At 48.6% G+C, this 20,126-nt stretch overlaps 1 protein-coding gene across 1 annotated transcript; it reads left to right on the forward strand.

Moving 5' to 3' along the window:
* Positions 1-10,014: 10,014 nt before the first annotated feature.
* LOC144151310 (lebercilin-like) lies at positions 10,015-16,573 on the forward strand. The gene is made up of 5 exons (XM_077682313.1): positions 10,015-10,205; positions 11,072-11,241; positions 14,200-14,377; positions 15,088-15,225; positions 16,478-16,573. Exons 1-5 carry the CDS (start codon positions 10,122-10,124, stop codon positions 16,571-16,573), a joined length of 666 nt encoding a protein of 221 aa, XP_077538439.1. The 5' UTR covers positions 10,015-10,121.
* Positions 16,574-20,126: the final 3,553 nt, after the last annotated feature.

Consider the following 20,126-nt stretch of genomic DNA (forward strand, 5'->3'; position numbering starts at 1 on the left):
TTGTCAATACCCATTGCCACCCATTGTCAAAATACGGCTAACATATTTTTTTGTCGGGTGCAATGATTGAAGCTCACATGGCATCGACGCTATGCCTTCGCTGTAACCATCAGCCATTTGCTTGATTGCGGAGGCTTAATGAGCCGAAGCCATCCCTGGGCTATGAGGTGCGCAGCAGTTGAGGGCTCCGAATTAATTTTTACCACCTGGGGATCTTTAACGTGCGCAGAAATCTCGACACAAGGGCGTTTTCGCTTTTCGCCTCCATCAAAAAAATTAGCAGTGGCTTAGCTCGGCTATGCCAGGATATACGTAGCGTAAGCTAATGTTCAGCTGGTTATTCTTAGCTTTCATGGTTGTGTAGGATTAGCTGATTATCATGCTTACTGCTGCTAAAACAATTTCCAATCCAATCCAATCCAACCCAATCCTGTCCAGTCACTGCTCCTCGCGCATGCACAGCACGGCTCTCCAGGAGCCACGTGAAACGGTTACAAAGCGGCTCCGGCGCACCGTCAGACTTGGCTACTGCGCAAAGGATGCGCTCAGCTGGGCACGCGCCGGCGCCAGTGCGTCTGCCGCGGGTATGACGTCACTCCTCTGGAATGTGCAGACGGGTGAATGTGCAGACCCAATTCTCTGCACACCCGTACTCTAATTGGATTGAATTTACAATCCAATCCAATGCAATTCATTTTATTCCAATCCAATCCAATGCTCCTCGCGCTTGGGCAGTGCGACCCTTCAAGGTCCACGCGAAACTGCTCAACCTCGGCCAGTGTAGCTTACGCTACAAAAGTGGCCACTGCGCCCGGGACCGAACCCGCGCCCTTGGGTTCAGCAGCACAACGTCATAGCCACTGAGCCACTACGGCGGGTTCATCATCCATTTGGGAGTTCCCCTGAGCAAAAGCAAAAAATATATAGGTTGTGCGGAGCGTGCTCCTGAAGTTCGCAGGTTTCGCCAAGACAGCGGCAAGCACAGTGTTTCTGATGTATGTGTCGCATCCCTCCTGCACCACCCGATAGTCCTGCCGTCACATCCTGAGAAACATTTTTCGGTCGATTTTTTCTGTTGTTTTTTGCGTTTACCTTCGTTTCTCACGTTGTTCTGTACTCCTCCAGGTGTGTGTGTGTGTGTGTGTGTTAGTGTGTTGATAATCAGGAAGAGAGCAAGCTCCACCAGCAGACCTAAATTATCTCGTCCAAGAGCGGACACCGGAACGCCTGCTGGTGTGGGGAAGTGGGATGGGAAGGAAAGAGCACATGGGGATTGTGGGATAGGAGAAAAGGTTAGAGTGGTACAAATATAAAACACACAAGGGAAGGGAAAAAAGGGAGTTAAACATTTGTGCTAAGCAGGGATGCATATAAACAAACAATAAACATATAGCTTGCATTCACTGGTAAGGCACGCATACAGGCAACCATGCGAGTGCGCCGTCACTGGTTACCTCGGGCACCGCGGGATGGCGGTACTTGTCCGTGCTAAGCACATGCTGTCTGCTGGACGTTCTAAACTCTACCCCACCAGTCCAATGTGAGTGCGATTAATAACATCTCTGTTGACACCACCGTTGAGAATCGGGTTGAAACGGAGCAGACGACGCACGCCATGTCCGTGGCGCTTCGCGGCCATGTCCGTGGCTGTTTCCAGTGTTGCCAAGCGAAGAAATTGACAGCTAAACTTTTTAATGAATACCACTTATACACTAAACGTGAACGTGCAGAACACAATGGTGTAGCAGTCATGTAACAGAGAACTTACAAAAGAAAAATGCACATACACGCAAGCCGCATCAAACAGAAGCACTCCACTATATGCTGGGCGGTTAGCTGGCGTTGTAGTGGAGTGCACTGCGCAGCGCCGAGGCGCCCAGGTATGCTCCCAGGGCCTCGAGCATATGGTCCCGTTCCCTGGAACTGCCCAGGGGTCAAATCAGTTCGTCGAGTGGCCGCACCCTTCGAAGCACGGCTAGCAGCTCCGCCCGCCCTGCCGCAAACTCGGGGCGCTCTTTGTTTTCCATTTTAGTTTTGTTGTTGTTGTTGTTGTTGGGGAGGAGGACTGCGGCCTTCTCTGAAATATCAATTCTTAGTACGCCACTAGTTTGCGTGACTGGCAGAAGTTTGCAAAAGCTACATCCAATTAACGTGACTGTGCAAATGTACAGCCGGTAAAAGGCTTGTCTATAACACAGCGTTCGTACTCTCAGCCCTATCCTGCCCCACCGGAGCGGGATTTGAATAAAACTACTGCGGAATTCTGAAGTCTTAGCACTTCGCTTTTGCCTCCGACATGTTTGGAACGAGTATGTTTCGGCAGTTTTCGGATGTAGCTGGTTGAAGTTGAAATCGCTGTTATAGACAAGCGTTTTACCGGCTGTACGTAGTGGTACCCCTGATTCCGTTTCACGGCTCAATCTTAATGCCAGCATGGAGCTAACACCCTGATTGTTCCATTTTGAAACCCGCACAACGACTTCACAGCTGACGTTGTGCAGTGCTAGATTTTAAAGCTTCTCAAAAGTTATCTTTTTTTTGTGTGAAAACAGTGTCTTTTGGGACCGAAATGGAGTAAAACGAATTGTAGAAAGGCTGGTTGCTTCAAATAAAACAAGGATGTACGTTGTCTGCATGGTTTCTTTGAAACAAAAAAAAAAATAGACACATGTATTAAACTGAAACAGGATTCCGGCCTCAGCATCACATTGAGGTTGTAAGTCGTTAAAGACGTTTGTAGAGGTTCACTGTGTGAATGGTGACAGGAACGGGGCGATAGCACCTTATGCAGCCTCCAAGTAACCTTTGGTTTTGATTTTCACCACGTCCTCTCGTTTTAGGGGGCGCAAACTAGGCTTTCGTGATCGCGTTCTTTTAAAATCATACTGATTAGGCAGTCTGTGCGTGTAGGTGGCGTGTATGTCTCTGTGTGCGGGTATGTTCCGTTTGTATTTCTCACTCACTCACTCACTCACTCACTCACTCACTCACTCACTCACTAACTAACTCACTCACTCACTCGATTGATTGATTGATTGATTGATTGATTGATTGATTGATTGATTGATTGATTGATTGATTGTAGGGAACAACGCGCCGACGCAACGCAGGTGATGAGGCGCGCCGTAGTGGAGGGTTCCGGATTAATTTCGACCACCTAACGTACGCCGAAATCTCCTACACACGGGCGTTTTTTATTTTCGACTCACTCACTCACTCACTCACTCACTCACTCACTCACTCACTCACTCACTCACTCACTCACTCACTCACTCACTCACTCACTCACTCACTCACTCACTCACTCACTCACTCACTCACTCACTCACTCACTCACTCACTCACTCACTCACTCACTCACTCACTCACTCACTCACTCACTCACTCACTCACTCACTCACTCACTCACTCACTCACTCACTCACTCACTCACTCACTCACTCACTCACTCACTCACTCACTCACTCACTCACTCACTCACTCACTCACTCACTCACTCACTCACTCACTCACTCACTCACTCACTCACTCACTCACTCACTCACTCACTCACTCACTCACTCACTCACTCACTCACTCACTCACTCACTCACTCACTCACTCACTCACTCACTCACTCACTCACTCACTCACTCACTCACTCACTCACTCACTCACTCACTCACTCACTCACTCACTCACTCACTCACTCACTCACTCACTCACTCACTCACTCACTCACTCACTCACTCACTCACTCACTCACTCACTCACTCACTCACTCACTCACTCACTCACTCACTCACTCACTCACTCACTCACTCACTCACTCACTCACTCACTCACTCACTCACTCACTCACTCACTCACTCACTCACTCACTCACTCACTCACTCACTCACTCACTCACTCACTCACTCACTCACTCACTCACTCACTCACTCACTCACTCACTCACTCACTCACTCACTCACTCACTCACTCACTCACTCACTCACTCACTCACTCACTCACTCACTCACTCACTCACTCACTCACTCACTCACTCACTCACTCACTCACTCACTCACTCACTCACTCACTCACTCACTCACTCACTCACTCACTCACTCACTCACTCACTCACTCACTCACTCACTCACTCACTCATTGCGTGTACGCTTCACGTGAGCTAGCTGTCTTGTACGCGAGGGGCGTCAACGTCTGCCAACTTAACTAATGACAGTTCCAGTTTTCTTCCAGACGTGGGCCCTTCTTCGAACCGTCTGCTCCGAGACAGATATAAAATAAAAGTGGGTCAATTGGCGGAGGTCAGGCCCGTATACAGCGCACGCCCACGCGGCTGCTTCACCTGGTCGCGAAATCTGGAGCTGAAGTGCAGTCCGAGCGGGAGCGAAGAGGCATCGATTTCTTTCGCATCCGTAGAGGAAGCGTGACGACCGCTCTCATTTGCCGCCGTGCACACGGACCAGAGTCAATACGCGGCCTTATCTGTGCCCCAAGTAACACGTTCCCTTCTCTCTATGTATACCTGATCTGGCTCCCAGATCAAGCCCCACAGGCGTACGTGTCGGCAACGACCGGGTTTCAAGGTAGCCGCCGCTAACGAATGATGCGTACGAAATTAGACGCGCGTTCTGCACTGTTTTCGAAGAGGGGAAGACGTGGTATGAAAGAAGGCGAGGAAAGGGTTGAGAAAATGGTCAATTCGAGGTTTGCGACAGTGAAGCTACACGCAGAAGTATTGTGGTGTTGCTCATTATTGCCTATTGTTCAAAATGAAGTCAAGGCTTTCGCGGACATCCGCCTGGTCAGGAATGGTCATTCAAGAATAAAATAAACGAATACGCCGACCTCAAGAGAAAAAAACAACAACATAATGGCGTTTCACCCCGAAACGGGAACCTTGTTTATAATAATTGTGTACTGTAAACAAGGCTCTCATAGTAAATTGTGTAAAAAGGCTCCCGTTCGGGGGGCCGAAACGTTATATTGTCTTTGCTTCTTGCGGCTGGCGTATTCGTTTTTTGTGCAAGCTTCATTGCTCAGTGCCTTGCGTGTAAATCGTTGCAACTGCTGTGTTTTGTGTACCTCGACTTTCGCGTGCTTCATACCTTCTTACGTTTTTTTTTCATGACTGATTTTACAGTAGTCGTGCCACGACAGCGACGTTGTCCATGCTATCAGCTGGTTGTCTCTCTAGTCTAGTAGGCGTGTTATCTTTCACGTTTATGCGCACATCTTCTAAATTTTGGGCCAGTTTGTGCAGATACTAGTGTGCTCCTACATAGTTACCGCCGACTCCCGCGGAACGGTTCAAAGGCAAGGTTAGGAGTACACCCTTCGATCCATTCAATCCCTGTTGTATAGATCGTGCATTCTTCAAACCGTCTCTGTTATCTCGATGAGAAATCTCCCGGGGCTAGTCAATCGCGCATGCGTCAGTTCTTGTAAACCTGCCCTACCGTTTTCAGTGTGTGTAAACTGAAAGCCTCCCCTCCCGCCTCCGCCTGATTCTCACAGATGTTAAGCCTTTGCCCATAATAAAGAGGGAAAAAAAAGTGATAAACCCCAGCAGTTTCAAGGTAAACTGCACGCTACACGGCTTATCGTGGGGACCGTCAGTGGGGCGAAGCGTGCGCTCTCTCCTGACGGCCCCCTCGCCGCAAGGCTTCATCGATCGTGAGTCCTTACAAGACTGCGCGGGCCACATTAAAATAAAATTTCAAGATCCATTACACGCTCCACGGGGCCGTATCTTTCACTTCTAGCTATTTTATGGAAGCAAATATAGCCACGAGGCAGCGCATGCGGTGGGTATTGGCTCGAAGAGAAAGCCTTGAACGCTGCTTCAGTTTATGTGTGACAGTCTTAGCGGGCATCTATGCAGCGTCATAAATAGCTATTGTTCAGTGAGCGCGCTGCTCAAATGTCAGATTAAAAAAAGCACAAAGTTGCAGCAATCTGCATTTCAATCACGGCGGCTACCTGCACCGAGGGACGGGGCTGAAAACTGGTCACGTGGGCGGAGTCTGTGCGTCCTAAAACATGTTTGTTGTGCCCGACAATGCTGTCATCGTTGCGGGAAAAGGGGCCTTATGAGCTTGCATTTGTGCTATCAACGTTCACCAGCACACGACACGTTTTGCGGTTCCAGCCTTTGCCGCAGTCCGACGAAGGTCTTTTCTTTTTTTCTTTCCGTTCACAACTTGTTGAGTCTGTTACGCGGGACACCCACCCGCCATTATACGAACCCACCGTGGAAATAACGTGGCGCACTTGTTCCGCGCAAATTTAGGAGGACGGGGATACAAAGCAAACTTGTGTGGAGGGGGATTGCTCTGGAGGCCTAAGATTTTTTCAACTGAGCAAGTTACCAATGGTTACTATCATAGGCGGAGTCTACGCTGGCGATGCTGATCCATGCCCCCCCACCTCCTGCTGCCCAAAGTACCATTACCACGGTCATTACCAGTTGAGGTTTTTTAGGTGCGGAGTACCTCAGGACCGCACAATGTCCGTCCACGTCCGTGCGCATAGCATTTACAATCACAAAAAAATCACACAGGCACCGGCAGGATTCGAGCCTGTGTCTATAGTAGACCAGACAGAGTCAGTGTCAGTCGTCTTTCCCATTGGGCTACGACCGTGAGTTAGTACCCGAGAGTCAAACGGCTTACTCCCTCGCCTGTAATGGTGCGGAGTACCTTAGGACCTCCCAATGTCCGTCCGCGTCCATCCGTACGCACACCACCATCAAGCAAAAATCAAGCGAAATTTTATTTGAGCCGTGAGTTGCAGTTTCATTTAGGGAATAATCAAGGTGCAACTCACGGCTGAAATCGAATGGCGGTCGGGGCGCAAATCGGATATCACTTGGGGCACAACTTGGATGTCATTTCGAGTCCCCGTACTCCGCACCCTCGCCATCATCCACGGAGTGGAGATGCTGCCATTTTTTAACACGAAAGTGTTTAATTCCGGCATACACAAAGATTTCACTTACGTCATATCCGTCCCGGAAATGACGCCAGTACAACGAAGCAAGCGGCCTGTAAAGGGTGCACCCCTGCACACAGGGTCTTCTTGCGGGGAAGCAACCTTTAGTACTAAAGAGTACGTTATACAGTATAAAGTACTCTTTTGTGCTAAAGGTTGATTGATTGTAGGGTTTAACGCACCGACGCAACGCAGGCGATGAGGCGCGCCGTAGTGGAGGGCTCCGGATTAATGTTGACCACCTGGGGATCTTTAACGTGCGCCGAAATCTCGTACACACGGGCGTTTTTGCTTTTCGCCTCCATCAGAAAAGCAGCCGCCGCGGCCGGGAATCAAACCCGCGACCTCGTGCTCAGCAGCGCAACGCCTTAGCCACTGAGCCACCGCGGCGGGTCATTGTACTAAAGGTTGCTTCCCGGCAAGAACACCTGTGTGCAGGGGTGCACCCTTTAACGTACTCTTTAGTACTAAAGGTTGCTTCCCGGCAAGAAGACCCCGTGTGCAGGGGTGCACCCTTTACAGGCCGCTTGCTTCGTTGTACTGGCGTCATTCCCGTGGCAGATATGATGTCAGTGAAATCTTTGTGTATCCCGGAATAAAACACTTTCGAGTTAAAATACTCAGTGGGGATGGGACACATGCGCATCCACAGTTTCAACAAGCATCAAGAAACTTTTGACACTCGGGGTTCAGATGTAACTTGTGTGGAACAAGGCTTCCAGTGTTGTGAAGCCGCACTGTACAGAGTGACGCAAAAGGGCTAGTGATGATTTTCCCCGCTTGTCTGCTTCCTTTGTAGAATAAAACTGCGAAGCAATCAAAAGGCCTGGACTGTGACACGACCAAACAGGATATTATGAGCATGACTAGCATTGCAACAACAGCGCCACCGCACGAGCAAATGGCGGGTGGTGTCACGGACGCATTGCTAGGAGCTGCCCGGAAAGCCTGGAAAGGTACCGAAAGCCAGAAGTCAGTGCGTGACTCCACCGCAGCAACGACGGACTCCGACGAGAGCGGACTCACGCGACTCTCTACCACTACCACCATGACATCATCGCTGACAGGCATGTCCCCTACGCTTCTACCAATTATGGCTCGTGTAGTGTATCCCTCCGCCGAAGAGGTGGACCCGGATGTCAACGCCCGCGCGCGTTTTGATACGAGATTGCGCTAGATGTGTAACATTGACGTCTTTTTCACACCCAGTTTTTTTTTTTTTTTGTGGTCACTGCAGGAATTTATAAGCAGATTAAGTGCGTGAAATCACGGAAACGACTCTTGTCACGTGCAGTATACTCGCAGCAAGGCCCTTTTCGCGCCGCCCCGAATATAGTCTGCACGGACAGCATTGCGTTGGGTTCAGTCAAGCTCAGGGTTGGAGGGTGCCGGTGCCGTCGAAAGTATCTTTAGAACACGTGCTTGTGCATTTTCGAGAATTTTACCGCCCTGTGCAATCCCGCCATCTTGATTTTTCGTCTAAATCAGCAATTGGGTATTGAAGAACCACCTCCAGGCTTGTAATGGATGTCGGAAAGCAGCTTTAGTGAAAAAAAAATCATGCTATATTAACGAACGTTGCTTAAAGGCATTTGTGCTTACCATGGGAGGAGTTATGCTTTCCGGACCGGCCAGACATTTCTACAGGCTCAAGTCCCTACAGGATGGGTGGAGGTTGGGGAGCGGCTGGAATTACTTCCGTAAAGGTTACAAGCTTTCCAAGAAAGCTAGGTTCAGTCCATGTTTATTTCCTTTAATTGGGGATTCTTAATGCCTCTCATTCGTTAGATAACAACACACGTTAGCATATTTGAAGTGTAAAAATAGCTATAGCAGACTGCACTCAATCTCTAATGTGATAGAGTTTCTGCCTGCGATACTAGCCCAGCTTTCTTTTTTAAAAATGCCATTTAAAGGGCCATGCAGAAAAAAACATAAGTTTGGTTCATTCGAAATATTGCCTCGTTAGAATCATACTGACACCACTTTTAACGTAAACTTTGCTTAAATAAGCTACATAATTAGAAAAAAAAGGACATGACCCTATAACTTATTTCGCGCACTAGAACATGTGACGCTAATGCACAGCCGTGAGATTGGATGAGACGGGGAAAAGCAAACGCAAGTTAGGCAGAACGAGCTATTTTCGCTTAAATGTTATACAGATTCATTTTACAACAGTAAGGGTGAAGCAATGGAAGTTGCGAAAGTACACGTATAGAAGTACCAGTGCGTACTGCTGTTGGTACTGCGCGCAGTATGCTTGTTATAGCTGCCCAACAGTGCGGCGCTTTGTGGTTGTCTCAGACAACACTGGCCGATTGGCGTGAGCGACATTGTCTTACGTGAGCATTTGTCGAACATACCCCATGTTTCACGAAACCATTACTACCTACCGTAACAAAAACAAGCCCGGTGCAAATACTATCAAAAACAATGCAAAGGTGAATAGCGGTGAAAAACAGTAAGGTGGCGCCATCTAGGAGGAATTACGGTAAACAAGGCCCCGCAGCCCGCTACAGGCCAAACACCTCACTATAAGTTCGTTTGAAGACCCCTACATGTGACGTCATGGCAGACTTCATAAAACACACGATTTGGCGGGAGACCCGAAATTTCAACTTCAATTGAATAATTTCTCAGTGACTAAAGCATTGGCTGCTGCCGGACAAGCGCTGGCGGCACTATAAAACACCAAATCTTTCGACTAAAACAAACTGGTATTTTGTCTGCATGGCCCATTTAACAACGGTTTGGCGCATCTTCTGGGTCCTATCTGATGATCAGGTTCGCGTACGAACCCTAAAACTTCATCCTCTGCTTAGAGAGTGCAGACTGGGTAATGAATCTAAGAAGGAGAAGCTGCATTCCTCTTCCTCGCGCAGGGAATATTCCGCTTTCTCCGCTATGGTTTGACGTTAACGCGAAAATACGTCTTGGAAAGTGCTTGGCGCGACGTAAGATCTGCGGACGATGGAGAAGTTTATCTAAGGCTGTGGCTAGCGCAAACGTGCGCGACGCATGGACCCACATCTTGGATCCGGTGCGGAGCGTTGGCAAAGCAGGCTTTCACTGCAGGGGCGTCGGGTCCTGGGCCGAGTCATGGCCTGCAGCCGAGCGCCTTGCCCGGCCGAGCACAGCGGATGGCCTCTAGGAATTCCATGTCGCGGGACTTCAAGATCGACGACCTCCGCAATGAAATCAAGGACCTCGAAAGAAGGCTCAAGGTGAAGGGGGGGGAGGGTGCTGGAAGGGTGATGTATAGAGCTCGTAGATCGTAGCTCGGTACCTCAACGTCAGTTTCGCACGTTCTATCTTCTCAGAGTGGATTAAATTCCGCTGAGCAACGAGAACCGCGGTAGGTTTCCATGTATCATAAGCGCACTGAAAGCGTGCTACACAGGCTGCGACTTAATGTTGCATACACCCGAAGCTTCTTGTTTGAGCTGGGCAGGGTAGAGTCGCCATTGCGTACAGTGTGCTCTGCTACCGACAACATTAGGCACATTCTAAGCCACTGCCCGCGATATGCTAGTCAGCGGGCAACAGCATCGAGGGTACTTCTGCGACTCCGACGTGGAGGTCCTCTAGAACTCTTACACTTCCTTGGACCCTGGCGAAATCGTGATGGGGCAGTGCTGGGAACAAAAACGCTGCTTACATTTTTTTTTTCGGAAACAGGGCTAGAAGAGGTTCTGTGAACTCTATGAACATATGCACTGTGTGCATCTCCCCTCCACCCCCCCTTTCTTTTTTTTTCTTTTCTTTTTCTCTCTCTATCTTCCCCTGTCATCTCACTGTATTCACCCGCACTTGGAAAAGCCAGCCCTACCGTTAGTGGGGCTGACCTCTCCAGCTTTCATTAAAGGTTTTCTCTCTCTTCCTCTCCCACAGCGATGACACCTCAGCAGTAACCCAGCTAAACATTTCTACAACTTAAAAATGCGGAGAGCTTATTTTTTAACGCGGTCACGTTCATTGAATGTTCCAAAATTACGCCAAAGCAGCTTTCTTTTCAACGCGCTGTGCTTCCCGCTGTCTGGCGACGGGGGCAGTGATGTACGAGAGTGCAAAGGGCACCTCGCCCCCGCAGGAGTCCGAGCGCGAGAACAAGGCCCTGAAGCGCATCCAGGCTCGCCAGGAGCGCGAGCTGCTCAAGGCCGACTCGGCCAGGAGGCCCGACGGCACGGACGCATCGCGGGCACACGCCGAGGAAGTGCGCGCCCTGCGCGCTCTGCTTGCCGAGGGAAGGGACAGGCTCAGGTGAGCACGAGGAGAGGCCGTCGGCACACTTCGGGCTGCTCCAGCGAGCGGCACGCACGTGTAGATGCGAGGCAAAGCATATATGGACTTCTAACTAGGCAATTAAAGCCGCTGATATTCGCGCCATTCGGCTGGCTTTTATTAAAGCGAAAGCTTTCTTAGTGGGACCAATGGCGTCCTATAAAAAAAACGTATATGTATTAAAATATATATAATATAAATATATATGTAATAAACGTAAACTATGTATTTCCCCATGGACTGGTTGGCCGACCGAAAAGCTTTGACAAGATCTCTGGACACGTTGCGCGTGCGTGAAACCGCGGTTTCATTGTGTGTCGAAAGAGTTACTTGGAAATCGCGAGAACGTTTCTGGATAAGACAATACACGCATCGATCACGAAGAAGGAGTACCATAGTATACCTTTATCTCATAAACCACGTATCGATGCGTTTACTTCGTGCGCGAAAAATCGTCGCATGGAGAGTTTGTTCTTCGTTCGCGGTTTCTTCGAAGGTTTGACGATCGACTGGACGCACTTTGAGCTTTCGCGCTTCTCTCGACTTTCTTTAGGAAGGGGAGGTAAAATTTTTCTTGCTTGCTCGCTCACTCACTCGCCCTCTAAGCCAGGGGTTCTCAAAGTGGGGTTCGCCAAGGCATTTTAGGGGGCCGTGAAGTCGTCGCCAAAACTCTTCCCCTCCCCCCATTCTTTCCTCCTTTTTGCCAAACCTTGCAGCCAACGCAAAAATGTGGCTTCGCTTCGGGACATGTACAGTCTTCGCCAAAATTTTCTAGGCCAAGCCGGAAGTGCGCAGGCCGCAAGGAACTTATTTTACAAGCTCACGCCGCGAGCGAGGATGAAACGTTTTACGCCGGAAAGCTAAAGAAAACACCTTTCTTTCTTACTATCACAAAATAATTTTCTCATATTTACAGGTAAAGAGCTTATTCTTTCAATTATTTGTGGTCCAGTAGGCTTAGGTTTGGCGTAGGAAATTTTGACATAGGTTGTACGTTTAACTTCTCCGCGTAGCACAGGTCTTAACGTCGGATTCTCTCACAACACGCCGGCTGTGCGGGAAAGCCAGACAAACAAAAGGCAAGCGTACAATGGGTCATGGTTCCGGCGTCTTTTAGGTGCAAGGGGGTATTGTTTAACAATACTAAACACATCGGCATAACAGTCAGGCACAAAAGCCGGTCATTGAATAGTTGTATGGGCTACAGTAGCCGCGGGTGCAATTACACGGATCAAATATTATTTGCACCGTTACTTTTGCAAGCCATAAAGGGGCACATCTCCGGCTCACTCATAGGTGAGAGCCACTGATCTAGGCTATCTAAGCTATCTAGGCTATCTAGGCTATAATATAAGCCGTGATTATTGCAGTACGGTTACTGCTATCGCTGTTGTTCAATCAAAGAGAATAACTTGAGGAGTAAGTACGTAGCGTTTCGTGCTGCAGCTTTGACTGGGAATGCAAGAAGCGCCGTGGAAACCTAACGGTCCCTGCAATGATGGATTCTGGTGGAGATTATAGCAATAAAGTAAACGACCAAGTGCGACCAAGGATGCGGTGATATCAACAGTTCATGCCTCTTCACGCCAGGCTTTTCGACGAAGTGGTCATTGCATGTAAATTCTGCACTGTTGCATGTCTAGAAGCGTTGCAGTGAAGCCTCTTAAAAAAAAAAAACTGTGGTTGATTCCTCTGTCATAGGAATCGGTAAAACACGAAAGTGAAATCCGCAGCGAAATCTGCAGCTGAGCATGATTTGCGGGTCGGCGGCTGTCGTGTGGGTGTGCTTGGCGAGCGACGTCCTGCTGGTGGGTCGCTTCAGCGAAGGTACACTGGCGTCATTTCCATGACGGATATGACGTCAGTGAAATCTTGGGGTATCCCGGAATAAAACACTTTCGTGTTAAAAAAAGAAACATCCTTCCGCCTAAATAGGGTAACAAATCTCAGTTCCTCCACTTTTTAACTTTCTGGTGCCATACTGAACCAAAAAAAGTGGGAAAATGTTGATTCGACGTGCATTTCATTCATTTTCAGCCCGGATCATGGCCTATGTACATTAACTGCGGATCTAAGTCATATACAATCTGCTATGGTATTGCACAATTTTGGGGCGCGCGCGCACAGACAATAACAATAGCAGGGGACACACACGGGGCAGCATTGCGCCCTCAAGGTCGTCTTCACCTTCTGCGAAGTATAGATTCACCAGGCCATACTAGCGCACCTTCGTTATTAAAAGTGGCACACGCACAGACGGAGACATACGTGAGGGATGTACGCTTTTTTGTACAGATATGGAAAGAACTGTCCTGCAGGTAATTAATCTCAAGCATGTGCTCGATCTGACCACCGATGTTGTAATGTGTCTGATGCCAGTTTCTTGGTGAACGACGTACTGAGCCGCTGTAAACCGTTGGACGACAAACGTCCTCAAAGGTGACTTGTGGAGCTAAAGTCACACAATAGGCTGTTCTTCAGAAAAGTTGAACTAGAGAAAACAAAGGTGCAATTAAGCCATTGTCCTAAAGTTGGCGTCTTTACCTGAAATATTGCTTTTAAAAGGCCACCTATATATAAGGCCTATCTATACTATTTGCTTTGACGTCAGCGTATATAGCCTATGTACTGCAGGCTTGTCTGTCAAAAAGTAATTTAGTCCTTAACTGCGTTACCGTTCATGTGTTGACATTTTACAACTTCTAATGCCCTTTGTCAGTCTTTCGGTGTGTGCGCGCGGGCGCGTGTGTGGGCGTGTGTTGTTTATGTGCGCGCACGCGTGGCAAACCAAGCGAAGAGCGTCATCAGGTCTCACTAGGAAAAACTCCATCATCGCGAGCAGCTTTCGTAGCGAAAAGACCACGTTGCAATCACATTACAAATGTTTACATTTATATAATAGTGCGAGACATCTACTATGCATGTATGAACCCGCAGGGATTACGAGAAGAAGCTCCACTTCCGGAATTGCGAGCTGCAAAAGATGAGGCAAGCCCTTGCGGAAACGCAGAGCCAACTTGACGAGAAGCAGACGCTTTTGGAAAAGGAAACCGAGTCAGAGAACAGGATCGAGCAGCTTGAAAGAGATCTTCAGGACAGGGACACCGAAGTGCATGTGAGTACGGTACAAAGCAGACATCCATTTTGGTTGCAATAGTTAAGAGGACTGACTAATATCCAACCGAATAATATGAATAAATAACAGCAGTTCAGAAGGGTCAGCTGGTCGTGGCCCTACCTAACGCATCAATGGGCAAGGAGGCAAAGCTGACTTGAGGGCACTAAACACAACTTGTATTGCCGGAAGCTGATTGAGATGAGAACGCTCATAGAAACCAGCCCCTCAAGTTCCAATGTGCGAGCATAATCGAATGATAATTTCGCAGAGTCGGCTCATATATTTGCAGTGTGTAATATCTAGAAACATGTGCCGTCTTTTGGAGGTAGGGAAATCTCTGAGGCGAGCTTTTCTGCAGTTTCACTGCTCAGTTGCGCTTCCGCGCTGCTAGATGAAGGAACAAGAGCAGTTTCATCATAATATATTTCTGAAGTGCGAAACACTCAACATAGGTAGGGTTCTATACCGCAGGAAATCGCTGGCTCTTTCAGATGAACTTACATGGTGATGGCCCAGTCGTACAGTAAAACATTTACAAATCACGGTACTTCGAAACATTTTCACGAAAAATGAAAACTATTCGAAGGCAGCTGCTGATTATCTAAATTGTACTGAAAATAACAAAAAATAATTTATAGGTAGAATATATCTCCTCACCGCTTCACTTTTTGTTGATTTAAAGATGAACTTTCTCCCTGTTGTTTCAGGAACTGAGGCGCAAGCTCGACACCATTCAGATAACTTTCAAGAAAGAACTTGTGAAGGAGAGGGCTCAGAGCAAGAGCTTTCAAAAGCAGCTGCAGACCCTGAAAAGTGATCACGAGTTGCTACAACGAAAATTTAAGGTGAGCCCGCAATTAAAAGCCGGCCACTGCTTAATGTAGCAGAAGTAGCTTTGGGTGTGTTAGACAATTGAAAATGCCGCCAGCTCGATAGTTTCTAGAGTGCTAGAGACGTTCCAGAGAAAGGCAACATCCATGAGATAAGTTTTCCCCGGACAAACTGCTCGCCGAGGTGATCGCTGGACTTGTTAGCAAACCGGTTCTAGCCTAAAACGCAACTGGGACCAACTGGATCAAGATGGCTTCGACTGGCCCTAGTTTCATTCCCAGCTGGAACCAGCTGCTGACTGCGCTTGCCTTGCCTTTGACGTTGAGAAGGGCGCCCGTAGGCACAGCTAAGAAGCTTGGAAACTTTAAATATATTTTCGGTATTTGACGCACTGAAGCTACACTTGTGCCGTAAGATAAGGCAGTGCAGTGGGAGGCTCAAGATAGTTTTAAACCATGTGCCTGAATAGATGTACCTGGGAGGTCTGGCACATTCCCTTCCTGTTTTACGTCCAGGTCAAAGCGCGGCGTACAAGTACTACTGCGACCAAGCAGTTTTATCAGCCACGAAATCGCAGTGTCCTCCCACGCCCCGTTTCACAATAAAGCGACAGTATTAAAATCATTGAGTGGCAGGTGGCGAAGCATATATCTCAAGGGCTTAGCTTTGGAAACATTACATAGCATCAGGCATTTTTTTTTATTTTTGCTGTAACGATGTCAGCTTGGTATGTGGGGAGAAGGATACGTTATAGGCGGACCTTGCAATTAGGCCCTTTATTTTTAAAAATTATTCGCGATTAACCTGCTTTAACAATTAAGACCATCCGGTTTGGGTAATCGTAGGAAAGCCTCGAAAGCCTCGTAGCATATGTTGCCGCCATACTGCTCATCAGCCTTTTATATCGGGTGTCGTTCGCTGACGTGCACATGATCAGACCAGCTACTTTTTGCACCAACGCGATTGGGCCTTCATTAGCGTTACGAACAGCGTTCGGGAGGAGGGAAGAAATGCGCGCACTCTTATGGTAACTCCATTAATAACCATCGCAGATTGCGATGAAAATGCTGTGCGGAATATTACGCGCTTCAATGGAGTCAGCGAAGGGGCCTCGGGACTTTTTTCGGGTAGTTTAAAAGAGAGTTTGATCAAGGTTATACATTTTGAACATGAAGTGCAAAGCGCTGGAAGAAAATGAGGCTTGGGTAGTTCAGGTAATCATACATGTGGTGTACGCTTCTAATAACCGTTGAATTAATTTTTCAGGACACTGCTACACAGTCTTTTTTTCAGAACCACAGAGATTTCTTCAATCACGAGGCCTTCTACAATGGTCCAAGATCCATATTTACAGTAAGTTAGAGGGGAACTAAATGTGGCTTTGACGGGACACTAAGTGTAAAAGTCAGTTGGCCAATCGCGGTAGATTGTGATGTGAGTGTGAGTGTGACGAGTACAAATATACAGCTCGTAACAGCAGTTAACTTATTAACACAGATAACGATACAAGCGCGAAAACAGGTGTCGCTGCACCGTGCACTTCCCCGCACTACAATTTGTGACATCACGGATCTTGAATGGTGCAGCGCGGGATCTTCAAAGCTTGCCTAAGCGTTTCTTCTGAATCAATCACTGAGGCAGCTGGGACATGTGCATGTTAACTAAATTTATGCGGGAACTTTTGCTCATAATGTAATTTCGTGTGCTTTCAAAGACACAAACCTCAGCTAGCAAACATTTTAAATAGGACGCCCCAGCCCAATCGCTAGGCTTGTTTCAGTTTCGGTTTCATTGAGATGTTAAGCTTTTCACCCAACGTACAAGCGCAGTCAAGATGCATGCATGCGAATGAACGCGATACCTTACCGCACCTACTTTTTTTAACCTTTATTGAAATGTAGAAAAAACACCCGGGGGTCTCTTGCTAGTGCATCAGACCCCCTTAGGGGTAGCGATAAGTTAAGGCTCACGACGGGTATGGGTGGGAAATAGCAAGGGAAAAAATTACGCCCACCTCCCCTCGCGGGAACCCTGGTGTGATGCGACGCTGAGGGGGGGTTGAAGCGCAAGCGGAGAGCAACCGTCGACCGAAAGGACACCGGAGAGCAGCACACCGGTTATATGCGCAGCCCGCCCGAAGGAGAGGAGACCGCGGTGAGAGAGAGTACTGCACATGCGCAGCACCGCCCACCGGCGGAGTGAGAGCGCGCTGGGCCGCACACCCGCAGATGTTGAGAGAGAGTGTTCGCTCTCACCTGGGCACGCGCCGGCGCCAGTGCGTCTGCCGCGGCTATGACGCAACACAATCCAACACAGTCCATTTTAATCCAATCCAAATCCAATCCAAGCCAATCCAATCCAATGCCCCTCGCGAAAGAGTGTTCGCTATCGGAGAGGAGAGGGGGAGAGTGGAGGATAGACGCAGCCTTACGGACAATAACAACGGACGCACGCAGGAAGGCAGCGGTGCGGACAACAACAACGGACGCACGCAGGAAGGACAGGGCCGCCGACAAGAGATGCCCTCAGCGTCGCATCTAAAAATAGTGGGTTGAGATATGAAATGCAGGAGAGTGTCCCACACTGCCTTCGCTAATTAGGTGGGTAGGAGGGACGCAGGACATAATTTAAGGAATTTGGTCGTAAGTTAGCGGGAAGGGTGTCTAGGAGAATCTGTCTTTCAGTTTGAAATCGAAGGCATGTCCAAATAATGTGTTCAGTGGTGTCCGGAATTTCACAGGGGATACACATGCCTTGATTAGGGGATGAATGAAAAAAACTTGTCGTTTTGCAAGGGAAAGGTTCGTAAGTGTCTTGTTGAGAGCGAGAATAGGACTTGGGAATGGGAGTGTGGTTGATCAGGGAGGCCAGAAAGTCTTTCCTTTGCTGTTTGATGGCGGTCCGGTGCTCTTCAGGGTCATTATCGCAGTGCGAAGGCGTCCAGCTGCTACTTACCACTAACGCACACATATGAAACAGCCAGTGGCAAAAGCGAATATTATTATAGCAATCTACTCAAAGGAGATGGTCGTCAGCTTCTTTCGCAGGTGGCATTTTACCATCTGGGAGCGCTTCATATTCTCGCAGCCCGAGAACATGAATAAATCAAATAAATAGACAGGCTTCGGCGGTTGCAGTGTCGCCCGTAAAATTAAAACTTATCAACCCCACCCTGCGGACCGTCAACATTCCCAAAATCACTCTGACCTCGAAAGTAACGAGTAAGACCGTGAGCTGCAGCTTGCGAACACACATACCAGGACAGCTCCTGAACCCAGTTCCACATGGGGTGAATTTCGCGTGCAAATTCGCAGATGCGGCGCCGCTCGCGCGGCAAAATGATTTATTTTTCTATTTTCATTGCTGTCACAAATTTCCAAATGTCAAGCAGCGTGCACAGGAGAAGTTCGACTGTTTCAAACATGTGGGAATTTGCCACATCGCCGAGAATAGATCCCTTTGTCGCACAAGGGGCGCCGCATCTGCGAATTCGTAGCCGAAATTCGCACCACGTAAAACGGGCTTGAGACGACCCCCACACTAACCCGTACAATTCCTCAGCTGCAGCGAAGTCCTGTCCTACTACAGAGAAGGGCGGAAAACATATCCGGACCCCCACCGGTCTCTCGACCGCAGGAAAGCGACAACACTCAGGACGGTACAGGTCAACTGCTTCCCCAAACCCCTGCTATTTAACAGTACTTACCCCGAGCTATACTTACCTACATGCTCCTGCCTACCTACCTCCTTACCTACATGAACCGTAGGGTTTCAATATGAACCCCGCAAAGACGGCGAAAACAGCCCGCGGCACCGCTAGTCTAATTTCTCCTCAGACGCCGCCGAGGACCCACGGATACCTGACCGTCGACTACGTAAAGCAGGGGACCGCAACTCCCAGCTAAACGGGGCAAATAAAGTTCACTCACTCACCGCAACTCCCAGCTAAACGGGGCAAATAACGTTCACTCACTCACTCACTCACTCACTCACTCACTCACTCACTCACTCACTCACTCACTCACTCACTCACTCACTCACTCACTCACTCACTCACTCACTCACTCACTCACTCACTCACTCACTCACTCACTCACTCACTCACTCACTCACTCACTCACTCACTCACTCACTCACTCACTCACTCACTCACTCACTCACTCACTCACTCACTCACTCACTCACTCACTCACTCACTCACTCACTCACTCACTCACTCACTCACTCACTCACTCACTCACTCACTCACTCACTCACTCACTCACTCACTCACTCACTCACTCACTCACTCACTCACTCACTCACTCACTCACTCACTCACTCACTCACTCACTCACTCACTCACTCACTCACTCACTCACTCACTCACTCACTCACTCACTCACTCACTCACTCACTCACTCACTCACTCACTCACTCACTCACTCACTCACTCACTCACTCACTCACTCACTCACTCACTCACTCACTCACTCACTCACTCACTCACTCACTCACTCACTCACTCACTCACTCACTCACTCACTCACTCACTCACTCACTCACTCACTCACTCACTCACTCACTCACTCACTCACTCACTCACTCACTCACTCACTCACTCACTCACTCACTCACTCACTCACTCACTCACTCACTCACTCACTCACTCACTCACTCACTCACTCACTCACTCACTCACTCACTCACTCACTCACTCACTCACTCACTCACTCACTCACTCACTCACTCACTCACTCACTCACTCACTCACTCACTCACTCACTCACTCACTCACTCACTCACTCACTCACTCACTCACTCACTCACTCACTCACTCACTCACTCACTCACTCACTCACTCACTCACTCACTCACTCACTCACAGAACAACTGGTGTATTCCACAGCTGCCGCAATCTTGTTATCGAGGCACT

The sequence above is a fragment of the Haemaphysalis longicornis genome, unplaced genomic scaffold (genome assembly GCF_048455015.1).
Source record: "Haemaphysalis longicornis isolate Haplotype H1 unplaced genomic scaffold, Haemaphysalis longicornis Haplotype H1 scaffold_898, whole genome shotgun sequence".
In the NCBI taxonomy this organism is placed as follows: domain Eukaryota; kingdom Metazoa; phylum Arthropoda; class Arachnida; order Ixodida; family Ixodidae; genus Haemaphysalis; species Haemaphysalis longicornis.

Bases quoted from the DNA above. Each gene is read 5' to 3' on its own strand.
- LOC144151310 (XM_077682313.1), top strand. From the start codon at position 10,122: ATGGCCTCTAGGAATTCCATGTCGCGGGACTTCAAGATCGACGACCTC. The intron at 14,378-15,087 runs GTGAGTACGGTA...CTGTTGTTTCAG, and splicing joins ACAGGGACACCGAAGTGCAT to GAACTGAGGCGCAAGCTCGA. The intron at 15,226-16,477 runs GTGAGCCCGCAA...TTAATTTTTCAG, and splicing joins TGCTACAACGAAAATTTAAG to GACACTGCTACACAGTCTTT.